Source organism: Apaloderma vittatum, unplaced genomic scaffold (assembly GCF_000703405.1).
Source record: "Apaloderma vittatum isolate BGI_N311 unplaced genomic scaffold, ASM70340v1 scaffold9980, whole genome shotgun sequence".
Lineage (NCBI taxonomy): Eukaryota > Metazoa > Chordata > Aves > Trogoniformes > Trogonidae > Apaloderma > Apaloderma vittatum.
Genome location: NW_009692866.1, coordinates 2,132 through 27,939, shown reverse-complemented (window position 1 = coordinate 27,939; position 25,808 = coordinate 2,132). Strand labels below are relative to the sequence as shown.

The 25,808-nt window shown below is 40.0% G+C and overlaps 1 protein-coding gene across 1 annotated transcript in view; it reads left to right on the top strand.

The window, feature by feature from the left end:
• Positions 1-25,295, top strand: part of LOC104269786 (piezo-type mechanosensitive ion channel component 2-like) — a gene marked incomplete at both ends in the record, with an annotated part of 60,122 nt that extends 34,827 nt beyond the window's left edge. The window contains 13 exon segments of the mRNA XM_009872068.1: positions 4,539-4,662; positions 6,169-6,452; positions 7,094-7,242; positions 7,844-8,017; positions 11,018-11,059; positions 15,643-15,884; positions 18,672-18,832; positions 19,751-19,927; positions 20,110-20,235; positions 21,710-21,910; positions 24,150-24,354; positions 24,494-24,595; positions 25,062-25,295. Coding sequence (XP_009870370.1) covers positions 4,539-4,662; positions 6,169-6,452; positions 7,094-7,242; positions 7,844-8,017; positions 11,018-11,059; positions 15,643-15,884; positions 18,672-18,832; positions 19,751-19,927; positions 20,110-20,235; positions 21,710-21,910; positions 24,150-24,354; positions 24,494-24,595; positions 25,062-25,295 — 2,221 coding nt within the window.
• Positions 25,296-25,808: the final 513 nt, after the last annotated feature.

Sequence of the window (25,808 nt, the reverse complement as noted above, 5' to 3'; positions counted from 1 at the left end):
AATATGATGGCAGCTGGAACTGTGGTGTCATTGTGATTACTAATATTATTCACTCTCTTATGATTTGGCACAAGCATCAATACATAGCTATGAATGAGTTTTAATTCTTTATCCTTATACCTGAAGCAGTATGAGTTGGAATCCACTTCAGGTCAGAAACAGAGTTTTTTGACCTCAGTGCATGTTAATTTTTTTTTCTTTCATGTCTGGAAAGTACTGCAAAATGCATTTTGTTTGGCAAGTTCGCTTCTGTGGAAGGAAATGAGTATAAATAGGAAGTTGTTTCCTAGAGCACCCAAGAGGGACATCTCAGAGAGTGCATCTAGTTGGCACTGCTCTCCTTGTACTAAGTGAAATCACTTCCCTTGTGACTCCTAATTACCATTTAAGGTGATTCTGTGAGTGATTTTCCTTGTTGGCAGTGCCTGTTGGACGACCATTTCTAGGTCTTTAATGCATTTGAAAATTAGTGAGTGCTGTATTATTCCTCTTATAAAGGTAGGGTTAGTTTAGTAAGAGAGCTAAAGCTCAACGGGTTCTACAGAAGTTCTACAGTTTCTCTCAATGACTTTGTAAATCTCCAAGGAGTTTTAACTGTCCTGGTCTATCAGCACACTTGACATTGTTTCTTATTAGCTATATGATCAAATACCTTATTTTAAATCTTTCATTTGAAAGAAAGAAAATTGTTGTGCGTATATGATGTTTTGGCCACATCCATAAAACTAATAGAAGATGTCTAGTGAGGGGTTTTTAGGCTGAATATAATGTGCTCTGTAAATTTCACAGGATTGCAGAGTGGGTGAATCTGAAAGAGACTTCTGGAGGTCATCGGGTCCAACTCCCCTACACAAGCAGGGCCATCTAGAGCTGATTATTCTGAACAATGCCCAGATGGCTTCTGAATACCCCCAAGGATGGAGACTCCACAACCTCCCAGGGCAACTTGTGCCAGTCCTCGGTCACCCTCACAGGAAAAAAGTGTTCCCTGATGTTCAGAGGGAACCTCCTGTGTTTCATTTTGTGCCTGTTGCCTCTTGACCCATCACTGGGCACCACTGAAAAGAGCCTGGTTTCATTCTCTTTGCACCCTCCCTTCAGTTATTGCAGTCCCTTCATCTTATGTAGTTATTCAGTGGACTCTCTCCGGTACATTCGTATTTCATTTGTACTGGGACACCAGAATGGGACACAGCACTCAAATCGTGGCATCATCAGTGCTAAGCAGAGGGGAAGGATCACCTCCCTTGACCTGCTGACAGCACTCCTCCTAGTACAGCTCAGGATACCATTGGTATTTTTCACTGCAAGGGCATATTCCTGGCTTATGTTCAACATGGTGTCTATCAGGAGGACTTCCAGGATTTTTCTGCCAAACTACCCTTCAGCTGGTCGGCCCTTCAGCTGGTTGTTCCTCCCCAGGTGCAGGACCTTGCACTTCCCCTTGTTGACCTCCATGATGTTCCTGTCAGCCCGTTTCTCCAGCCTCTCAAAGTCCCTCTGGATGGCAGCATGACCCTCCAGTGTATCAGTCATCCCTCCCAGTTTCGTGTCATCAGCAAACCTGGTGAGGGTACACTCTAGCCCACCATTCAGGTCATAAATGAAGCTGTTGAACAGGACTAGATCCAGTATTGACCCCTGGGGTACATGGCTAGTCAGTGACCTCCAACTAGCCTTATGCCACTGATCACCATTCTCCAAGCTCAGCTATTCATTCAATTTTTAATCTACCTCACTATCTGCTCATCCAATCCATACTTCATTAGCTTGTTTATAAGGATCTTAGGGGATACCATGTCAAAAGCCTTCCTGAAGTCTAGGTAGACTATATCCACTGCTCTTGTCTCATCTGCCTAGCCAGCCATTTCATCAAGTTGATCAAGCATGATTTCCACTTAGTGAATCCACACTGACAATTCTTGATGATTTTCTTGTCCTTCATGTGCCTGAAAATGTTTTCCAGGATTATCTCCTTCATCACCTTAAAAGCATAGAATGGTTTCGTCAGAAGGGACCTTTAAAGATTCTCCAGTCAAACCACTCTGTCACAGGCGGACATCTTTCGCTAGGTCAGGCTGCTGAAAGACCAGTCCAACCTATCCTTGAACACTTCCAGTGATGGGGCATCCACAACTTCTCTGGGCCACATGTTTCAGTGTCACACCTCCCTCAGTTTCCCAGGGATCGAGGTGAGGTTGACCAGCCTGTGCCCCCCATCTTGCGTTCTTGAAGACAGGAGTGACATTTGCTTTTCTCCAGCCTTCTGGCACTTCTCCCTGTCACCACAATTAAGAGTAGCCTCTGCAGTGATATCAGCCAGCTCCCTCAGCACGCATGGGTACATCCCATCAGAACCCATGGACTTGTGTATGCTCAGTTTGATTAAGTATCTGTAGCCCAGATCCTCCTCCACCAAGGGTGTGACTTCCTTGCCTCGGGACTTTTCACAGTTTCTGGGACCTGTGATTGCTGAAGGCCAGTCTTGCTAGCAAAGACTGAGGCAAAGAAGGCATTTGATACCTCAGCCTTTTCCATGTCTTGTGTCACGAGGGCCCTCACCCCACTGAGCAGTGGGCCCACATTTTCCCTACCCTTCCATTTTCAGCTTATGTTCTTACAGAAGCTCTTCTTGTTATCCTTAACATTCCTCGCCAAACTCAACTTCAAGCCTTGGCTTTTCTAACTGGGGCTCTGCATGCTTGTCCAGTGTGTCTATATTCCTCCCAGGTTACCTGGCTCATCACCCATCTCCAGTCAGAGCCTGTGCCTTCCAGCTGTGCTCTCATGCAAATCCAAACTTCACCTCCTGGCCTGTGCTTCCCAAAGATCCCGTGTCTATTGCAGCTGTGCAAGCCGTTGCACCCTTTCTCTGTGATCCCAACAATCTCTGCACAGAGGTCTCTAATTCCTTGTGTTTATTCCCCATGCTGCATGCATTAGTGTACAGGCACTTCAGAAAGACACCCTGCATGCTGATTTCCCAGAAAGGATCTGGAACATTTCACCATACAAATGCTTGAGGTGACCCCGCATAAGCCCCGTTTTGTTGATTTTGTGTTTCCTTTCCTTCACCTCACCCAAGGCACTCTTTGCTTGTCAGCCCTGTCCATCAGGCCCTCTTATGGCTGCTAGTAACTCTGTCCTTCTTGGTTATTCCTGGTTTAAAGTCCTTTGAATAATTATTGAAGTTAAATAAAGATTGGATACTGTGTTCTGCAAAGAAAGGAGAATAGAAAGAAATGTACTGTAATTCTTTCTGCATAATTTCCTGTATGCTATGTGTGTGTTTTCTGGACTGAGAAGGAAATAAAGTGGATACAGTAAAAGGTGATTAAAAACATTTCTTTGATCTGCAACCCTTCAAGACTTTTCTTAGAGCCAACTTGGCTCTGAAAATGCCAGTGAGAACAAGGAGTAAATGCAGTAGGGAGACGGAGCTAATTACTGCAGAACAGCTCTGTGTTTTACAACATCAAATGTTTGTGTTAGAAAAGCTGGAGCTCCAGGAGGAGCTGTGACAGTTCACACAGGCTGACAGTCTTCTGCTGCACCTCAGCATTAGCTGTGGTGTCAGTGAAAATAGCTGGGACCTCTCCTTTTCCCCCCATCAAGTGTTTACACATTAGAAGAAAAACAGGAGAGTTCTTTACATTGTGCTGCTGGCTTTGACATTCTTTTATGTGCAAAATTACTTGGCTTTCTATTTGAGATTTTATTCTTCTAGATGAGTGGTGAAATAAGTCTTGTTCTACACCACTGAAATCGGTGGAAACTTTGTAGAACGTAAACATAAAATCAAGCCATCTCTCAGTATTGCAAGCTGTTGAATTTGGCTTTTTGAAAATCACAGAAATGCACTCTTTAATAAAGAGATGTATTTGTTTCTAAGGTATCCTACTGCTACTGAATTGTCATCTCTTAAAGCTCTTGAAAGAATTAAGAGCCACCTTAAATATTGTAACTTCTCCAAATGCAAGACATATTTAGTTGACTGGGTCTTCTGTAACTTAAAAATATACAAAGCATTTCTTTTTAAAATTAGTAGCATTTAAGCACCTGAAGTACCAAACCTCCTAAAGCAAAAGGTTTAGAATATACCAAATGCTAATAACAACAATACACTCACCTGCATATACTTCCCTGAAAAAAAGGGAAAAATGAACAAAAACAGAGAACGGGAAATTATACCGATAAATACATAGTGAGAAGATCCTTAAACTTAAAAGATAGTAGTTTAAAAACTGAACAGAATGAGGTAGAATAGAACCAAAAAGGTAAATACCTTTAAGAAAAGATGCAGTGATAAATTATTACCTAATGGAAAGGTACAAATGAAATAAAGTTATTTTTAATGCAGGGTGTTTCCTAAATGACTCAACTTCCACAAAGATGGACTTTGACTGTGACGCCTTTGTTGCCATTTTCTGATGGACAAAGAAAATGAAGGCACACAAAATTTATCAAAACGTGTTTGTGTCAGTAGGACATAGGATATACAATTAGTCTGTTGTTTTTGTTTTGATTTTTGTTTGCAGATTCTTTTCACAATTACTTTCTGGCTACTGCTTAGGCAACACCTCACTGAACAGAAAGCACTTCGTCTAAAGGAAGCTACTTTATCTGAGGTCAAAGTTGGAAGTGAAGAAAATGAAGAAAAAGGTAAAGCCAGATCCAATTTAGTCCTTCAGTCATGGTAGAAGTTCCAGTTACTGCATTTCTGTGATGCTGAAAGCAATTAGCAAGATACTTGTTATTATCTATTACAAGTCATATGTGCAGCTTGGAATGTAAAAATGAAGCACCTTTGAACTTTAGAAATTCAAATAAAAATGAGAATTCACATGACCGGAAGGTCATTAAAATGACTTGTTTGAGAAATGTCATGCAACTTTCAAATAATGAGTTTACTGCTGTGTCCCAAACTCAGACCAGAAGATTAGTTACCCTAGGAGTTTAACCACAGAAGAAGAAGAGTTCACATAGGAAAAGCCAGTTGCTAAATTTGTACATGAACACTTGTGCATAACCGTGGCTGAAATACTAACTTCACTGGGAAAAGAAACATGTATGTTTTCAGTGCAGGGATTTAAGCTGTCAGAAGTATACATTTTACCAAAGTTTACTGATACAGTTTCAGCCCATCTAACAGCTCAGTGGTCTGATCTCTCTTTTGCTGGTGGGCACGTGTTCCATCAAACCTTTCTTGCCCTTTTCTGTCTCTCTGGACACTGATCTGAACAAGTTCAACTCATTAAAATGGAAGCGATGATCTAGTTTCTTGTTTCGTTAATTACAGTATTTGTCTCATTAAAACATCTGATCAGTGTCAAGGCTGGACACTGCAAGATTTGCAAGGCAAGTGCAAGGAAAGAGTTTGAGAAGAGGATTGATGAGTGGGAAAAAAGGAGTGGGCAAACCTTTTGATGGTCAAGCCTCAATATTTTTCTCAACAGTAAGAGAAGCATTACAGCTACATGCTGTGACTTTGACAAGTTCTGTTATCTAGATACTTGTTCATGTACTTATTATTAGGGGAACACTGACCCTGCCCTCCACAAGCCTCACAAGGTTAATAACTGAGGAATCCTGACCTCTTCATAGTGCAAAAGCAGCTTGTCTTTTCTCCAATGGCTCAGGTACAGCAGAAGAAGCTGGATAAGTGGTAGTTTCTTTGAAAAACAGCACTGTTAGTGCAGCATTTGTATTTTTTAACCTTATTTGGGTTTATGTTAATGTTTTTTCTTGCTTGTGGTTTTTGGAGGTAACCACAATATTCACTGAAGAATGAAACTCCAGATGAAATGTTCAAACTCAAGAGTTCAAACTCAGGATGATAGGTTTCTGGTGGTGCTGGTGGTTTCTTTGTTTACTTCTTGCCTGGAGTACAGGTATTGCTATGGAAAGTGTTTTGACTCTTATCCATTATACAACCCTTAGGCTCTAATTTTCCACTACAGCTGCCTGCATTTCAGAAAAAATGAGGCTGAGTGTCTGGTAAGGATGTATAGCTATGCACCGTATGGCTCCAGGAGCAGGTTGAAGGTCATATGAAGTTGAAACTCTTTCCTCTGCTCTGGAGGCATGTATGATTCAGAAATACAGTCTCTTGTGAATATTATAAGATTTTACTTTCCAACCATTTTAGTTCTTACTAAAAGTTCCCAGAACAGACAGAAGCCAAATATTACTATGTATTTGCAGAAGAGGAGTCGCAAGAGGGAGAAGTGGCAGAAGAACAGGAGGAGGAAAAGGAGGAGGAGGAGGAAGAGGATGATGAGGATGAACAGGATATTATGAAAGTCCTGGGGAAGTTGGTGATGGCCATGTTCATCAAGTACTGGATTTACGTCTGTGGGGGCATGTTCTTCTTTGTCAGCTTTGAGGGTAGAATTGTCATGTACAAAATCATCTATATGGTACTGTTCCTCTTCTGTGTGGCCCTCTATCAGGTGAGAACTGTGTTAACTAACAATGATTCATACCTTTAACTTAGTAATAAAGTAGCTCCAAACAGAATTCATAGAGTGTGTTTGTTCTTTAGTTAGATACAGCATAAGATCATTTGAAGGGGTTAAGACTAATTGTCCTTTGACTTTTGATTATAATGACAGACAAAGTGCACGTAAATTAGATGCATACAATATACACCTCTGTTCTGGGATGCCACCTCACATCACCACGGGCTTTGGAACCTGCGTGGGAAAATTCTGGTTCTATGCATGTCCTATATAGCCACCAGTTCTTGTGACAGCTGGTCCACACAGCATCTACACCCCAATGAGCATGGAGTCCCTCTCACCCTGTACTTTTATCACCTATTGGTGATGAAACTGAGTGTCTGAAGCTGTCTCTGGCTTTTATGTCTGTCGCCATGTCTGAATAGATATTTTTAAACAAAAGTCTATACTTGACTGCATGTGCATTAGGCGTAAAAACTATATCTCAAAGAACTGTGGCTGTCATTGGGTAAGCATTGTTTACTCAGACTGGGAAAAATATCATTCTTTGTTTGCCAGTAAAATGTTGTCAATATTTTTGTCAGTGTCCTTGCCTTTAGCTTGTTTCAGCATCTCTAATGTGTGATTTTCAGGTGCACTATGAATGGTGGAGAAAGATTTTAAAGTACTTTTGGATGTCAGTGGTTGTTTACACGATGTTGGTACTTATCTTCATCTATACGTACCAGTTTGAGTCATTCCCTGGGTTGTGGAAGAACATGACAGGCCTGGATGAAAGCAAGTAAGTGTTTTTGATAAGTTTCACTTTTTCTCTGGGCTTTTGAGTTCAATGTAGTGGAGTGGTCTGAGAGTAGTCTTCCTGCTTATGGGAGAGAATACATCATGAGACCATCCACAGGCACAACTTGACTTCAGGTGTTCAGCTCTGAAGCCATAGATTTATCAGTGTAACACTAAAGATGAGCAAGGGTGTAAGAGGGGCACAAAGAGTCGTATTTAGTCTCCTCTGCTGCCAAGGCCTTGACATCGCTCCTGTCCCCAAGACAGTGCCAATGCTTCTCACTGCCTTTTTGACCATAGGAGCAAGGTCCAAGGAGAGGTTAAGGGTAGATTTGCAGGATGTTTGGTGCTGATGAAGGTGGACCTGTCCTCCCGCTAATGAGGAGCATTGAGTTTATTCCTACTTATGGTGTGTTGGACATTTCTTAACAGGAGCTTACATGAAAAAATATATGCAATATGAGTGAATCTGAAACCCCAAAACTAAGTCATGTACCAGCCCCTTATTTCCTATTGCAGATAGTTTGTATTAATGTCTCATGGCAAGAAAAAAGATTTTGCTGTGAAAAGGTGGCTTAGTGGCTTAATTTTTTTATTTCCAGACTTGCAGACCTTGGCTTAAAACAGTTTTCTGTGGCTGAGCTGTTCACACGCATATTTATCCCCACCTCCTTCCTCCTGGCATGTATCTTACACCTTCACTATTTCCATGACCGGTTTCTCCAACTCACCGATTTAAAAGCTGTAACCAGCAAACAGGACAACACTATTTACAGGTAAAGAAGCAAATAGAGCTATTGATTTTCTGTGTGAAAATGCTGTTTCTCACTGTCTTGTAATGCTCACTTTTCATTAGATGTTATTTGTCTTTGCTATGACTACCTGGCTTAAAAGGAAGGTGCTCAGTATCCAGCACCCCGCTGAGCAAATGTCCTGCACTTTCATCTACATGCTGAAGTTTTTAATTTTGGGGTACATTTTCAAAGGTATTAGCAGTATATATCTCATTGGCTTTGTCCTTTAATGAGAGTAAGATGATTAATTACTATGTGTGCAATATTTCATATCTTGTCAATAATAGGAAATACAGCTTTTAGTTTGGGTCACTTCTGGGTTTTGGTGTCTGTTTTGAGGACCAAATAAGGATTGGGAGATCTTTGGCAAATACTACATTTGCATTGAACAGGCATTTTTGTGAAGTTGAAATTAGAAATGCAAAAATTCTAAACCTACAGTCATTCTTTAAAGCCCAAACCATATCTATGCTAGCTCTTTGAGACATTTAGCTAATTTATTCATTAGTTCATTAGCAGTTTTCATGATTCTGAAACCTTGCTTTTCCTGTATTTAACTCTTCCATTTCTCCTGCATGAAAACTTATCTGGTCTAGGATCCTGCCCCAAGGGTATAACAAAGAGAAACAGTCTCGTAGTACATATTGTCATATTACGCGATGACATTTACTCTAATTCTTTGAAGAATCCAATTCATTTAGACAGTATTGTTAGAGTGTTTGCCTGTTCGATTGTAAGTGTTAACTCAGATGCGCTTCTATGAATGGTGGCTTAGCTCCGTAACGTCATGTACACCGCAATATGTCATGCAGTAATGACAGTTTGTCTTATCTGAGAATTCTGCTCTAGGACTTGCTAGATTTGCAAAAGCATTTCAGATGTTTTCCATGCATTCTATTTAACATGAAGCTACTTTACAATGTATGGTACAAGTATGCTTGTGTTCCCTACCACCAGTGCATGAGAACAAGCTCTACTTTTGTAGTATGTTTCCCATTTCTGTATTTAAATAATTGCTAAAACCGGAACAGATCCAGCTTGTCAAAGTTTACTGACAATATTGTGGAGGTTTTTTAAACTTACTTTTCTAATGGCTGTTTGCATAGTACCTTTTGCTTTTCTTGAATTTCTAAATATGATGATAGATTCAAGGGCCCTTTGAAGCAGCCTGTGAGCAAACTTCTTATGCAGCACCAGGTGCACATTAACATCTCTGAACTGGACAGCCAAGCCCTGAAACTGGAGCCCAGATACAGGTGTCTGAGCAGAAAAGGGGCCTAGGGGAATGCATTACAGTTTGCAGTAGCTGCACAAAATGTTTTGTAGCCCATACAATTTGCACTTCGGCTGAGTAACATAGAAACAGCCTCCACCTCTCTTAGTGGGATCCAGCAGGCACAAAATGGGGAAAAAAAAAAAATAGGCTCTGCCAGGATCTAGGTCATTTCATGGTGCAGGATATTCTGCCTGTGAAGCTACTGCTTGCAAATCTTTCTATTATACATGAAAGATACCAGAATATTATACAGCTCTTCAACTGTTTTCATGAAGAGAATCATAGTGACTAAAGTCACATCTTTCCCGCAGGATGGAACCACTGATAGTAGCAACACAAAATGGTTTTAATGTCTTGTTGAGAGCAAAAATTTTTGCCAGGAGTGTGATATGGTGCTGAAAGTAGACATTCCTTGTTGCAACAGGCTTTCTACTGAAGTGCCAGGTGACAAGGGTCATGTGATAAAATTATCTATTTTGTCTTTCTACTATAATGGTATTTTAACACATACTAGATAGTATGATAGTTCCCTCAGTGCAATAGATCAATAGACTTCACAATTAAAAGCTTCAGGATGATTGCTCAGCTGGCATTTGTATTGATGATGCATAAAGCTGGATAAGAACTTGCACAAGAGCCACCTCAAGCTTAGCACTTTGTATAAGCTAGCAGTAGAAATAAGTTGCAGGGAAAATTAAAACAGAGATAAAAGACTCATATGTATACATGCAATTGTTTTTCAAAGCCAATAAAACTTAATTTTCCCTTTTGCTTTGAAAACACTAGCTTTCACTCAACAGCTAGTTTACCTTTCAAAACTACTTTTATGCTGCTTCTTCTGCCACAAACCAAAAATTTTAAATAAAGAAACAAGCTACATTTTGAGTAAGCAGACAGAACTCAATCTTTTTAATAGGGAACTTCTTAAAATAACTACAGCAAGTGAGAGCAAGTCATGAAAGTTATAAGGAAAGCAGCTTCAGTTCCTCTATCTGCCCCTCAGCTGCCATGTATGATTATAATATTATATTTGTGTCTAACTGAAGAGCCTTGTTAAAATTGCCAAGACTGTTCATGTATTAAGATGCTCCTTCACATGAGTAATGTTTGCGGAATGAGTTCAAGACTAAGGCCAGCCAGCTGCAAATAGAGAGGACAGAAACTGGCACACTGTAACTGGCAGAGTGAGGCACTTCTCACTATAAAGGTGTCTCAATTTAACATCTGCAAGACAAAGAAAAATCCTCTGATTAGGACTTTCCAAGCCCATTTCTTCGCTGCACCGTGAATTATGGTATGGCAGAGTTTATCTCTACTTTGAGGTAGATAATTTCTATGGTATGATGCTCTGTCATAATTAAAAAAACCCACCACAATATGTGTTTTTTAAACTATGAATATTGTAAGGCTTACTCAAGATAAAGCAGTAGAGGCTTTCACATTTGGGGGATGATAAAAAGTACCTGTAGTTCTAACTGAAGTTGTGTATGGTCTAAATGTCTGAATGTTGCATTTATAAGCTTCCTAGACTTTTAACTGCATGGTGTGTGTCAAGCTTTCAGGTTGTGTTTTGTTATGGCAATGTGTGTCTCTTCGTAGACAGGAAAGTGCATTCATTCATTTTTAACGGTTTCCTTTTCTCTCTCTCTAATTCATATCCCATTTCCATCTCATGCATTCTTGTGCTTTCATCTCCCACCTCATAGCCATGCCAAAGTCAATGGCCGTGTCTATTTAATAATTAATAGGTGGGTACTTCAATCCTTCCTTTCCTTTAAAACAAATATACCTTATCTCTTTTGTAACTTCTCAGTTGCCTTAGAATAAAGTATGTTGTTGCTGCAAGTACTGTGAGGTAAACAGGGAGATAATTTTGTTCAGGTATTGTAGTCTCCTAAAGCTGGTGAAGCAGTTAATACATCTCTTCTGCATATTTAGATGTTGTGAGTTCATCTCCCAGCTGGGAATTCATCTCTTAAACTTTGCCTGTGCCTCAGTACAGGATTCATTGGTGCTATTTGTAATTGGCTTCAGACAATAGACTTGGTTGAGGAGGCTCGTTTATCTACCCTTTGTCTGTGCATGGAAAGATGCATGCCTGCATGCGCATATTTACACATAGACACATGTCCCTGTCTTCCTCACGAGCATCTAAGAGAGGGAATTTGAGGGCCAAGTCAATTAAAAGTGTGGTATGTATTACGAGTTTGTACAGACTGTCATTTCCTGATTCAGAGGCAGGAAAGGAACATGCTGTACACTGAAACCACTGCATGCTAAGGCTCTTTATTCATGGGCTGAGTTGGATGCTGCAGGATCAACTGCAAAAGGCTATATTGCCATTGTCATCATCCTTTTATAAATGACATATTGAAAGCAGTTTCATAAAGTAGATTTCTTTCAAAATATTTGGCTGGTAAATGTGAGGGGTTTTTTAATCAGCCCCAAGAACAGAAGGACTTTTGAGTTTGTTGTTGCTACTGAATATAAAAAGAAAAGCCAAGAAAATCTCTTGTTTAGATATTTGTGACTACCTGCTCTAACAAGAAGTTAATTTATGTGGCATGTTCACGCTCCTTCTTCAAATCTCATGACGTAGTTTAGGCCAGAGTTCTTAAAAGTTCACCAGAGCTGGGAACCTGGTCCGTAGGAAACCTGTGTGTCAGGGAGCAGTAAGAGTGGTGGCTCAGCGATGGCAGGCAAGCTGGGAGCCGAGGGGCATGGCCAGGAGGCAAGGATGGGCTCTCACCTGTGGGGAGTCTGAGGGTGAGAATCAGACCCAGAGAGAGTAATAAGCATCACCCAGAACCCCGTGAGCTCCCAGCAAATCCACAGAAGGCCAGGAGTCTGTCTGTCAGGCTTAAGGCAAGGGAGACAGGGGAGAGGTCATAGGCAGAGCTGCAATGCAGCCACAGTGCAGGGGCTGGGGCCTCAGCATGAATGTGGCTCCCAAAGAGATGAAAGGGTCCCCCTCAGCTGAGGCTTCCTGGCCTGTCCACATACCCCATCCAGCTACCCTCAGATGCAGTCAGAAACCCCCAAACCCCTAGCAAGGGCAGAGAAAGAGCTCAAGGTCCTCCCTATAGAGGTACGGCACCGCATGTTCAGTTTGATTCTTGCACACCGAGTATTCAGGAGGTGGGTCACTAGTGTTGTGCAGAGCAGAAAGTTTCTGTTATTTAAAGCTGTGCGTGACTGATACTTAAGAAATTTGTCTGAGCCAAAAAGTTTCAAGCAATTCATAAACTGTTTGCACAAAATAACCAAAGGCACAAGAGGCTTCATAATGCATCCAGTAAGTTGTTATTAATTTATCTTTTGTTCTAGTGAACTATAAATAGATGAAAGTACTGGGAGTCCAGCAAGGACCTGGGGCCCATGCCTCATTTTAGTGCCTCTGAAATTCCTTTTATGTCCAACCCAAAATCTACTAGTGTAGTCATCATTATTGATACCCTATTTAATGAATTTGAGGGTAAGAAATGTGTTCAGTTAAAAGCATTATTAGTGGCTGTACCTTCAAGGCTTCTTGTTTGCACTGTTATTTCACTTCTAATTATCAAACACAATACTTTTGTATTATTTGGTTAATTTTCCACCAGTACATGATTTCCAATCTGGTTACATCTGACCAGCTGTGAAGCCTGTATGGGTAGCCTGTGTTGGATATTCTAAACTACTGCAGTTTTTATATCCTAGTACCTCAGTGTTGTCTGTTACGTAATATCATGTGATCTTGTAGTGGAAAAAGAAAATTAAAAAGAGGAAAAACAACCCTAGCAATAAATGAAAAAGTTTGGGAAGAAGCTGGCTAGATTTCTTAGTAGTGGGCAGGGCTTATTATCTAGTCTTGGATCTCCAGAGCACACAGCCCCATGCTCAAGTCTAGTGATATCCATGTAACTGAGCACCTACATACTGAAAATTAAGCTCACACTGAGGCTTTATCAGGTATATATATTGCATGTACCCATCTTTATAACCCCATCACTTTCTGGATTTCCTGGATACTAATGGGAGTTATATGAATAAGAGAAAGATGAGTCCTCTCCTACAAGATCCTATAGGGTTACTTTGTTTCTATACAGTTTACCTGAGGTAAGTCATTAAGTCCTTGATTTACACCAGTGTGAATGTAGATTTTTCCCTTATAGGTGTCAATTGGGAAGACACCTCATTAAAATCAATGAAATTGCATGCATGCAAAAGCTGTCTAATTATATGGATATTTTCATTTCATGGGCCATTGCCTTTTAAAGGGGCTTAGATGATTTATAGTAATTGGGGATCTCCGTAACATTTGAACCGAACTGAAAATTCATTCTCTCTTCTTTGTACATGACCCTTCTGTTGGGAGTTTCAGCTACATATGCAAAGTTAGATTATGTCATTTTAGAGAATATTATTGTTTAGTCATTTTACAGATATATAGTTACTGGTTTAGTATATACACTAGCTTAAATATGAAAATAAAGTATATTGGACAAAAAGCCCTATTTTTTGTAGCCAAAGCTACTGAATATATTGTTGAGTATAAGAGATTTTCAGATTATTGGACACTCAGGTTTATTCCCCAGTCCATGATGAGAGATTTTAGTAACCGTTGTCATGAATGTATTTCTTCAGTGAGATTTTTTTTGGTGCTTGGCTGTCTCTTTAAATCTCTACTTTTAAATCATGTTTTCTACTTTTTAGTAATTGGTATGATATTTCTACTTCGAGATTCTTCAGTCAAATTTCTGTATTTTTTACTCATTTGAGGCAAAGGTTCCATCTTTAAGAAACAAATATTTAAAAAATAATTCTGCCTATTTGGCTTTCTCATTAACTGCTTAGCCTATACTCTTATTTTTTAATGATCGGATCGATAAGCCTAGATTTTTAGTTTATTGAACTGTAAAAATCCTACTTAAAATTGGCAGAATTTTCTGTCTAAATGGTAATATGCCAGAATTTCATGTAATGAAAAATTAATCCCTGAGCTGGTACTATTGCATATTGAAGTTACTTGCGTTAGTCCAGAAACAGTATAACAGGTGCTTGAAAGTATGCAGAGTGTAGTAATTTCAAAAGCATAACTAAACATTTAGTGGCCTGATCATATAGATATGCAGTTGCCAAGGGGAGACTTTATTCCAAGAAGTCATATTCAAAGGGACTGTTTTTGGCAGTAAGTGCTATGCTTAGCAAAGCACATAGCATCAGGGAATTAGGAAAATTGGATTTTCTGCAAATGAGGAAGGTGAGTCCTAACAGCACAGCTGGGAGAGAGAAAAGATGCCATAAGAAAATGTCTCTTTTCTCAGTAAAGAAAAGATATATACTGAATATATCTCAGGAAAATTGGCGTCAATAGAGAAATACCATTTCTGTGTTAAATCAGTAATATCTCAGTTTTGGTAGGCTGAAAATGACTAATAGATTTAGTAAGAGACAGTCAGAAACCTAAGAAAAATTCTTTGTAATATGTAGAAAAGAGAGAGAGAATGAATGGCGTCAAAGACAGACATGATAAAATATACCGAAGCCACGACCATGGAATTTTTGCTTTCATATTTTCCCTAACCTATATCTGGAAGAAAAATTGCAAATTCCTTGGCTTTCCAGCTGCTTCTTTCAGTTGGAAGAAGGTGGAAATGCATTTACACTAATCAGTCAGATCCTGGTGATGGTTCAGCTGCGTTACTGACAGCATGGTGCAGCACTGATCGTGTTTAACACTGGTGTAAAGAGGTTGCCCCTTTTCCATCTGTGCTGCAGTTCCATGTTTCTTTATAGAAGCACCCTGTGAATGTCATGATGGCATGCTCTTGGCATCAGAAGGCTTCTGCAGATGGAGTAGGAGGAGTGCTTTATGACTTGTGACGTAGCATGATGTATTTGTTGATGACCTTCTTCTGTAACCCCTCTGTTCTCATCTCCCTTTTTCTTTCTGTTCCCATTACTTTGAGCAGCCTCAAGAAAAAAATACCAAACCACCAAAATGAGTAAGTCCCCTACGAAGTCATGAAATGTTTCCTCTTAAATAATGTCATTTCATGCTTCTGCATCTTAAACTCTGACCATTTTCTCCAGTGGGGAAAATGTCAAGTTTAAGTGTCAATACCACTCATTACTAACTAACCATTGGTATCCGAGTGAAGAGTAGTTACTAATACGTTCCAACTCAATTTGCAGTGTGTGTTTGGAGAAAGTACCAGAACCATTAACTTTTCCAATTCTAAGGCATTTTCCATGAATGGTTTATGTTTTCTAATTATACGTCTTGAAAAGAAAAAGTCTACAACTTTTTTGACACTCGGTTTGCTGACATGCCACTATTTACCAACAGACTGGTGCACCAAGATGGAAGCCTGCCTGACATAACTATGATGAATTTAACAGCCAGCAGAGAAAAGGAAGAGGATAAAATGCTGGAAGAAGCTGGTGAGAAAAGAATGGAAGAGCCAGAGGGCGAGGGAGGGAAAGGGAGGGTCGAAAAAGGAAAAGAAGAAGAGAAGGAGAATCAGGACAAAGAAGAAGAAGATGATGATGATGAAGAAGACAATGAATCAGAAGAAGAAGAAACTACAGGTAAGCTCTGAAGATTGCAAATTTTGCCTTCCTTGGCCTTCGTTAACAGTGGCAACACATGGTTCATTCTTGGTCATCCCTGCTCATTTCAATCATCAAGTTTTTCTTCTAGTTTTACACACAGTCTTTACCAAAAGAGCATGAACTGAGCAAATGGCTATTTGTCAGTTATTCAATAGGCTACAGTCTCTTCTAGGGAAAACTGGTACTGTTTCTATAGGATGCAGAGAGGATGAAAATGGAAGAAACCCCACCTTTTTCCATCAGGTGGTCTGGGTTAGATTAATAGGAGGTTACCCCAAATCCTAAGAACTCTTTTAGAATGAAATCTCTTTATAATTAAGAAAATACACATGCATATTTAATCTCTGATACTGCATGCTTTCAAGGCACTCCACTCCAGAAGTCCCAATGGCTCTTGGCTTCATTATTGACGTGCACATTACTGTCATATTTTTCACTTCTGAATATGGATTCTGTAATCGATGCCAGCTGAACATAAAAATACTTAAGGACAGACGTGGGTAAGGCTAATGTTATCACCCTTGATATTGCTAGGATGAGCTTCTAATAGGAATCACTTCTGTATGTCAGTTTGGAATACAAGCCATTTAACACCCAAGGAAGCTGTACCGTCTAGAAATGGCCTTATCACAGATACAGTTGTGCATGCTGATATTCGCAGGACTGTGACACATTAAGAGGGAGAGGGTCTTTGTCAAGGCAAAACGGCGCCACATCTGGCTTAGCTGTTCCAGCAGGGCAGAGCTGAAGCTATTTGTCTTGCCTGGTGGGCATGTCTTCTCTCACAAAGGTGTTCGTGGGCCATGGAAACCCTTCTTGGCCAGCTCTCATGCAGTCCATGAGGAGTGATGAGTTTGTTGCACCCTGGCCATCCCTACATGCAGGAAGGGCTGGGGACAGAGGCCAGCTGTTGGAGGTTACCCTGTGCTGTGACACACATGAGCAGGGAAGTGAGGAGCTGCAGCCCTCTCCCTGGTCACCCTTTTTTACCACAGCAAGTGGGGCTTGGCTGTAGCAGGAGGGGCCGCTTGCCATGCGTGATCCATCTCTAAGCTGTACCTGCATTTGTTTTTACCAAAGGGTTATGTAATTATTATTTAGCTTTATGGCTGGAGTTTTAACTTTATTTTATCATGTTCACATGTGCAGACTTTGTTACACAGTGGTGTGCAATTTTTCGGTGGATGTCACCAGGCATTTTATCCCCTGTCTGTTTAGTGTCTGGACATGCTAGAGCTTGCTACAGTACCTTAGCTGCCCTGTTCCACTTAACTGGCACAGTCTGGATGTACCTTGCATGATGGTAACACTGCACATTAAAATAAATGCAATGAAAGAATGAGAGAGAACATCTAATTGTATGCATAAAGACTTTCTGAAAATATATTCATTGTACCTAGAAAAGCACATATGGTGGATTAAAGTTCTATAGCCTAATTATGTTTCTAAATGTAATCATTTAGTCGTGACATTTTCATCACTCAGCATCTTTATTAGCATTTTCTGAGTTGTGGTTGGAGAAAAAGGGTGGAAAAAAATAATTGAAACTTGCTTGTCGGATATTCCAGAAATCAGCTGTTTCACACAAGTGTGCACACAAAAATGCACAGAATGATCATCCCAGTTTGCTTTATGTACAAAATACCCAGATAAGCTGAAATAATTACATACAGAAGCTGGTAACTCCTTTGCATTTTTACAGCTTGAGACAGTGATATATTTTGGTGTCATTTACACGTTTCATCTCTGATATTAACTGTAAGAATGTTCTCACAGCATGCAAAATCCTTATTAATCTCCAGAATGCTTCTGAAACCTCTAATACAGTGTGAAGACTTTGTACTAATATATACTGGCCTGGTGAAACCGTTTTATACCAGCCCACAAGCAAATACAGCACTTAGAGAGCACTATTCAGCGTATATGTTGGCATAAATACTGACATGTAATCAGTGTCACTACATGCTTGCTCACTGAAGTATTATTTGGGAGGATGACTTTTTTAACAAAATACTGTCTGTGAAGGGATACGTTTACTCAGCTTCAGATCTTAACTTGGCTAAAGCTTCCTTTTCAACTGAAAGAAATATTCAGCTGGACTGCAGTCTGCCTTGCCTGATTTAGTTGTCTGTTCTGGGATGGGACAAACCACACTCTTGGTGCATGTGCTGTTTGTAAGGCAGTTTAGATAATTCTGACATGTGAAGACATCTATAATACAACTGTCTAAACCCATGTGACAAGAATCGTACTCCTAGTGTGCATGGGTCTCTTCCAGTTTGGCTGAAAAGCTCTCTGAATAGCAGTAGTCTGTGCTTTCTGAAAACACACTTAGTCCATAGCTTCCAAACATCAAACAAAATCCTATTCTTTCTGATCTGGGTAAGGGACAGGGCTGAAGTGTCCCAGATCTAGTCCCTGGATGGAATCCTTAAGCTCAAGTCCAAAGATACTGGAGGAAAGCAGAGCCCAAGGAAGACTCTACTAGAGAAGAATAAATCAGAACTGGCAAGGGAAGCCATCACCACCACTTTTGAAGTGGGGAATCCTTTTAGTGAATGTGGGTCAGAACGGAGAGCACCACAGCTAAGTGGGCCTCAATTCCTTTGTATTTCAACTGAGCTATACCTTTAACCTCCTTGTCCTACTCTAAGGCCTAAATGAGAAGTAGTAGAAGGCCCATTGTAGTCTAGTGGAGCACTCGTTTTTACCAAAACCTTCTGTGTTTCTTCTCCCAATGGTTCTGCTTGAACATCTCTGCAGACTTAAGGAACAAGTGGCATCTGGTGATCGACCGCCTTACAGTGCTATTTTTGAAATTCCTGGAGTATTTTCATAAGATGCAAGTCTTTGTGTGGTGGCTGTTGGAGCTGCACATCATCAAAATTGTTTCCTCTTACATCATCTGGGTCACAGTGAAAGAGGTAAGTAAACACCCACTGTCAAAATCTTACCCATGGTAAGCAGACTTGCCAGAACCTGCTGTACAGTGGCCCACTCAAGTGTAGGGAGATGCCTTCCTCATGTTAGACCTTAGTGAAATAGTGGGATCCAGCTGGGCTTGTCAGCTGCTGAGGACTTGCCTTGACATCTTCCACAGTGATATTCTATCTACCTAGGTAGTCTCAGTCTCCTCTTCTTTCCAGATATTAAGGTTTCGTTAGTTTAATTCTTTGGACTCAAGAGACGTAATTCCACTGCTGCTCAAGCTGTCTGTGAACGTCATCCAGGAGGGAGGGTGTAAAAAGGGTTTGGGAAGTAATGTCTAGAAAAATTACTTAAACTGGGTCTGGTGCTGAAGAAAGAACAACTTGTAACTATGCCTAAAGAAAAAGGGAGCAGCAGCTTTAGCTGTGCCTTTGGTGTGGGCAAGAGTTCACTACCTGACATAGCCACTCCTTGAACTGCTCAATAGTACAGGATTTACTAAAAAACAAAATAAAAAATCCTATTTGAGGGAAGAAAGATCAAGAGGATGAAGGTGGGTTCCAGAGACACACAAATCTGTATCATCTTGTCTTTGTTTCATGTGTGTTAAAGCAGCAGAACCAGCATGCGGTCCTTTGTATTTCATATCTATAGGGTGGATATGCAGTTTTGTGAATCTAATAATATTATACAGGAGATAACATTCTTCCTAAACCAACTATTAATTTTTTTCCTTCTTCACTCACCACTTTGTGTCTGTGTTATTGTGAATATTGTTGCAATTTTTTTTCAGTATTTTTCTCACAGTTTTTTTATGTCCTTTTCTTTTGAATTTTTTTTTTAAATTACTGTGGAAATGGTCAGACTTTCTCATGTTACTCCCTGTAATTCCCATCCTATTCTTGTGTTTTCAGGTGTCTCTGTTTAACTTTGTGTTTTTAATTGCCTGGGCTCTTGCTTTGCCATATGCTCAGTTTCGCCCATTGGCATCAAGTATCTGCACTGTTTGGACATGTGTGATTATTGTCTGCAAAATGTTGTACCAGCTCACATCTATTGATCCCAGCACTTTTTCCAGTAACTGTACGTTGGTGAGTACAAGTGCATATTAAAAAGGTTTGACTACTGTCTTCTTCAATGAAGAAGAGCAAAAGGAAGCATATCACGTATTGAAAACTGCAGTTTACCTGATGTGTTGTTGGTGATTACCATTCCCTCCCCAAGCAGCCTTGAAAGCATTTTTTATTGACTAATTGTTGCATTTTCTTTTTAGCCAGGAGAGAATGAAACTAAGGTCAACTTAGAAGAGCTCAAAACCTCAGTCCTCTACAGTGGGCCAGTTGATCCTGCAGAGTGGGTTGGATTGAGGAAGTCTTATCCCCTGCTCGTGTACTTAAGGGTAACTTCTTCAATTATCTGTACTGAGATATTTTTTTATTTGTGATGAAATTAGTAATATCTTTGAAATAAATCATCTGCCACACAAAAAAAAAATAAAATTGAATGCGAGCCATTGACAATAGGGAAGTGCGCAGGAGAACAGACAACAGAAAGCCACATCTGTTACACAGGACATTTCCAGAAAGGATTCAGTACCAATTAAGACTATCTGCATGTAGAAGTGTGGTTTTCTGACTCTACCATCTGTTAAAAGCACTCTAAGAAATGTGATATGTAAGAACTCTAAGTAATTAACAGGTACATAGCTTTCATATGTGTCTAACTGAAGTAATTGCCTTGAATGGCAGTAAATGTTTAAGCAGTTAATTTTTTTAAGTGCTTATTCCTTACTCAGAGCTTAGAAAATATGAGTTAAGGAAATAATTTATTCACACACTAGTAAATGGATGCCTTTTTTTTTTTTCCTTCTTGTTTCTGGTTGATGCCTGAGAGCCATATTTCATTATTCCTGTCTTGATTAAAAACACCCACTTACAACAAAACTCTTGAGGGAAACCTTGCATGTTTCTTCTTAATTTAAAGAATCTCCAAAATCCTGTATACACAGTTTAAGACTGTAAGAAATTTGTTGACCGAACAACAACAAGTTTCGATCTAGCTAGATTTATTTCTCATTTCTTCCCTGAGAGCTTACCTTTGTGTAGCCAGGCTCTGCAGGTCAACATATCAGGCTCTGGTAGTGCCTCTGCCTTTCATTCCCTAAGCCATGCACCTCCCACAGTTATGAATATCTGTGGGGAGGAGTAATTACTAGCCAAGAGTTCTACATGGAGGGTGAAGTTGCTAGTGGTGTCTGGCTTGATGCTAGGAACTTTACAGCTATGAACAGATAATACTTTGAGATTAAAAATTATTCTAGAATGGTTTTCATTGAGTTAGCATATAAAATGTCTCCTCTGCAAGAAGGGATTCGGTTCAGTGCTAGACTTGAAGGTCCCAGGCTTCAAGTCTTGGAGTGTTTCTGTTCTGCCCCTTTAATAATGGACATTCAAAGTGTTGAAGTGGGAGCCTGTCTGAGATGGATTGTGTGGAATTCTTCCCAACAGGAATAGGAAGCCGAGCAGCAGCACGCAGTGAGCAGCTATGAAACATGAGAAGGCACGTGGATGGGTCAATGCATTTTCCCTCCTCTTCCTTTCCTCAACTGGTGTTCATTATAGTATTTTTTAATTAATGTCTTTAAATTTATCTTCTGAATGTCAATATATTTCAGCAAAATCCAAGAAGTGGTGGGAACCTTATTTTTTTTCAGTTATAGTAGCTGGGAATAGGTGCCGGCGCATCCTGGAGTGTGAGAGCACACTGTGGTAACAACCATTTCGGTATTCATGGGTTTATGCTTGTCAGAAAGTTTTATATCATCTTGTGGTTTTGATTTTTATTTAGTATTCTTCTGATTGTGTCTCCCATAGAATAACTTACTGATGCTGGCTATTCTGGCTTTTGAAGTTACAATTTACCGTCATCAAGAGTACTACAGATGTCGAAATAACCTTACTGCACCTGTGACTAAAACCATTTTCCATGATATTACGAGAGCACATCTGGATGATGGACTGGTAAACTGTGTCAAGTATTTCATAAACTATTTCTTCTACAAGTTTGGTTTGGAGGTAAATCACTATCTATTAATTTTCTTTAGACTACCTTTCCAAACCTTTTGATTGTGTGGTTTTTTTTGATTAGTAGCTTGGACTGTGTTTGACAACTGGATACTTCATAGTCATCACTCTTGTTGGACCTTGCCATAGTTGCTATCTATCTGCTAGTAGTGGTTTTCCTTTTGCTTTTCTTTCTATGTATTATTTATAACTCAACAAAAGGGATAACAGACGTGGCAAGGGACAGAATTGAGGCATACCCTTTCATGCGCACACACACACAAGATGAAACATGGGACTGCAGGAGCAGCAGAAGAAAGCAGGGGCTAGCAGGCCATTGTTTCTAAATATTTCTAAGCTTTGTTTGCCTCTGGCTGCACAAATCTGTCCTTCTTTTTTGTACGTGTTACTATAGGTGTTAGCAATCTGCAGGAGCAAGAGCTCCAGCAAAAGTTATCGCTGCTTTGTGCCACTCGTGTTAAGACAAAGTTCATTCTTCAAAGAACTCGGTAGACAAGAAACACACAGAGAATTAGCAAGGCAGGTACAAAGGAGTGAAGGGATTTTTCTGAAGATCCATGCTGTGTCCTAAATATCTGGTAGGTGTCTTATTTAGTAGAAGATCTACTTGTTTGTTCACCAGCGGCAGTGGCCCAGACTTTCTGGGGTTTAGTTTCAGCTAATGTATTCCTTCTCTCTGCTTCACTCAATCTAGCAGCAAAACATCAGCACTGAATCTGCCTTAAAGACAAACTATTGAACAAGTGATGGCCAAAAAAAAAAAAGCTTCATCCCTGTTCCCTTCCCTCATCTGTTTGTTGACAGATGCATGAAATGTACTTTCAAAAATATTTGGAGAAATAGTGATTTTTCACAATTCTCTCTGGCTCTCTGAAGAAGGCAACTTCTAAGCTAATGCATCCCAAACCTAATCATAATGATGCTCTTGACCTATCTGTTAAACACTACCACCCCTTGCCAGAGTAAACTGTTCACAGCCAGTCTGGGGAATTAAGAATGAGTGAAAATTAAAATTAATCGACAAGCTATTTCCTTCAGGAAATAAATTTGACCTCAGCCTAATCTGAGGATAGAGACAATCGAAACAATGAAGTGCACTGAATAAATGATTCACTATGAATTATTTGCTAAGTTTGAAAACATGCTTTGTGGCACTGAGTGAAGAGACTAAAGTAGTCTCTTCTCCCTTAAAGTGAAGCCAGGGAACAAAAATACTCTGGGATGCAGAGCCTTGAGAAGAATCATGGAATCAAAGAACAGTTTCAGTTGGAAGAGACTTTCAAGATCATCAAGTTCAACCTTTGTCCTCGCCCTTTCAACACCACTAAACCATGTCCCTCCACACAACATCTACCCATCTCTTAAACACTTCCAGGGACGGTGACTCAACCACCTCCCTGGGCAGCCTGTTCCAGTGCCTGACAACCCTGTCAGTAAAGAAATTTTTCCTAATAACCAACCTGAACCTCCCCTGGCACAACTTAAGATCATTTCCCCTGGCCCTATCACTGGCCACTAGGGAGAACAGACCAACCTCCACTTCGCTACAACCTGCTTTCAGGTAGCTATAGAGAGCGAGAAGGTCTCCCCTCAGTCTCCCCTTCTCCAAGCTAAACAGCCCCAGATCCGTCAGCATGTGTATGACATTATGTACGACACAAGCTACAAATCCTTTACCAGCTTGGTAGCCTGCCTCTGTACCCTCTCCAGCACCTCAATGTCTGTCTTGTAGTGAGGGAATGGAGAACTAAAGCTGCCTTACAGCAATTGACTGGATTTGTCCATAGCCAATAGATATTGTGAGATCTAAATCCCTTCTCTTTGTCCAGTTCCCACATGAAGATACATTTTATTTGTTGCTATTCTTAGTAGTTCCTCTTCTTTTTCACATCTGTAAGTACTATCAAAATATATGGCTGTGTAATATATGCTTTACTTGGCAACAACACATATAAGCTACTGTGACAATGCTCTTTCCATTCTGGAGCTTTAGATAGCACATAATGGAAACCTGCTTTACTGCTGTGTTCACATAGTTGACACTCACAGAAGAGTATACAAAATTTGGGGGCAGGGGAATTTGCTGTTGGAGCAATACAAACTGTTTTAGCATGTTGGTTTGCGCAGGGTTCGTGCAGTCAGCCCCAACACGTGTCCGTGCATTCTGTCAGGATCCAGAATAGTTTATCATTGCTGCATTGTTTCTTATGTTTCTTTACTTCTTTTACAGACCTGTTTTCTTCTATCGGTGAATGTAATTGGTCAACGAATGGATTTTTATGCCATGATTCATGCCTTCTGGCTGATTGCTGTATTGTATCGACGCAGAAGAAAAGCGATTGCAGAAATCTGGCCAAAATACTGCTGTTTCCTGGCATGCATCATTACATTCCAGTACTTCCTTTGCATTGGCATCCCACCTGCTCCTTGTAAAGGTAAGGACACTTAGCCTTTCTGGACAATTACTGCTGTTTGGTTTTATGGAAAAGAGCTGGAAAATGGATAAGTATTCAGAAGGATGAAGTAATTGTTATAAAGTACCGATTGCATTTTTTGCATGCTTCTGTAATACAGACTATCCATGGAGGAGTGGTAATGCCAACTTCAACTCCAATATCATAAAGTGGTTATACTTTCCAGACTTCATTGTGAGACCAAACCCTGTCTTCCTTGTCTGTAAGTATTTGAGCACATAGTTGTGAAGTGTTTACAAGTCCTTTACTTAAAACATCTCTACAGTGTAATATGAAGCCAACCTTTTATTTACTCTTCGGTAGCAAGATGTATTCTGCGGGAGATTCAGTACTCAATGTGGCTTTGTATGCTGTAGAAGAATTCGAAGAATTATTAATTACTGCATCTGTTTTTCTGTATCCCATTTTGATGAAGCAACATTTTAAAAGTATGAATTACTTCTCCTTTTCTAATTTCTTTCTCAATAAAAGTCATACAAGATGACAGGTAAAAAATCTAAACACGTTAATGAAATTTCAAATTAGTGTTAGATGAATTGAAAATAACATGGTCTTGGAGGTTCAAAGTGCGGGAAAACAGTCTGGTAACTACCTTATAATTATCACCACCACTTCCTACACTGAAGTTAATGACTGAATTTTTCCTTAAAACTGCTGCTGTCTCCTAGATGATTTCATGTTGCTGCTGTGTGCATCCTTACAAAGACAGACGTTTGAGGATGAAAATAAAGCTGCAGTACGAATCATAGCTGGAGACAATGTGGAAATTTGCATGAATCTTGACGCAGCATCTTTTAGCCAGCATAATCCTGTTCCCGACTTCATTCACTGCCGGTAAGAACTGAATCTTAAACATTTGGAAAAAACAGCTCTTCCTTTTTGTGAAGTTCTCTACTGTGAAAGTAACTTTCATGGCTTCCAATTTTACTGGAAATTTATATTGATATATGTTCCCATCTTGTGACATACGTTTTACTGCTGTATGAGACAGCACTTAGTTAGCTTCTGGGTAATCAGCTTCTGGTTTAGAAAAGGGTAGATGAAAACAAGTTTTCATAGCACTACTGATTGTTGTAAGTGCTCTCCAGAGGGATGTTCAGTGATAAATTTGCCTGAAAGCACATATTCCTTCCATGAATGAACTGTGGGCAGTGTTTATGGTGGACTTCAGCAGCCTGGTGGCTTCCCTGAAAACACAGGTGTGGTAGCAAGAATCCACTGTAGTCTGAACTTGCCCATGTGCATGTTTAATCCAACAAAGCCATCAGTCATGTCCTGCTGAGTTTTTATCTAAATCAAAATAATAATATAAGAGACTGTCTCTTGGGCATAAGAACCTTAAAAATGTCTTGGAACAATGACTGGTGAGTCAGCATTGCATTTAAGGTTGTCTGAGAAGGTGAATAATATAAAAA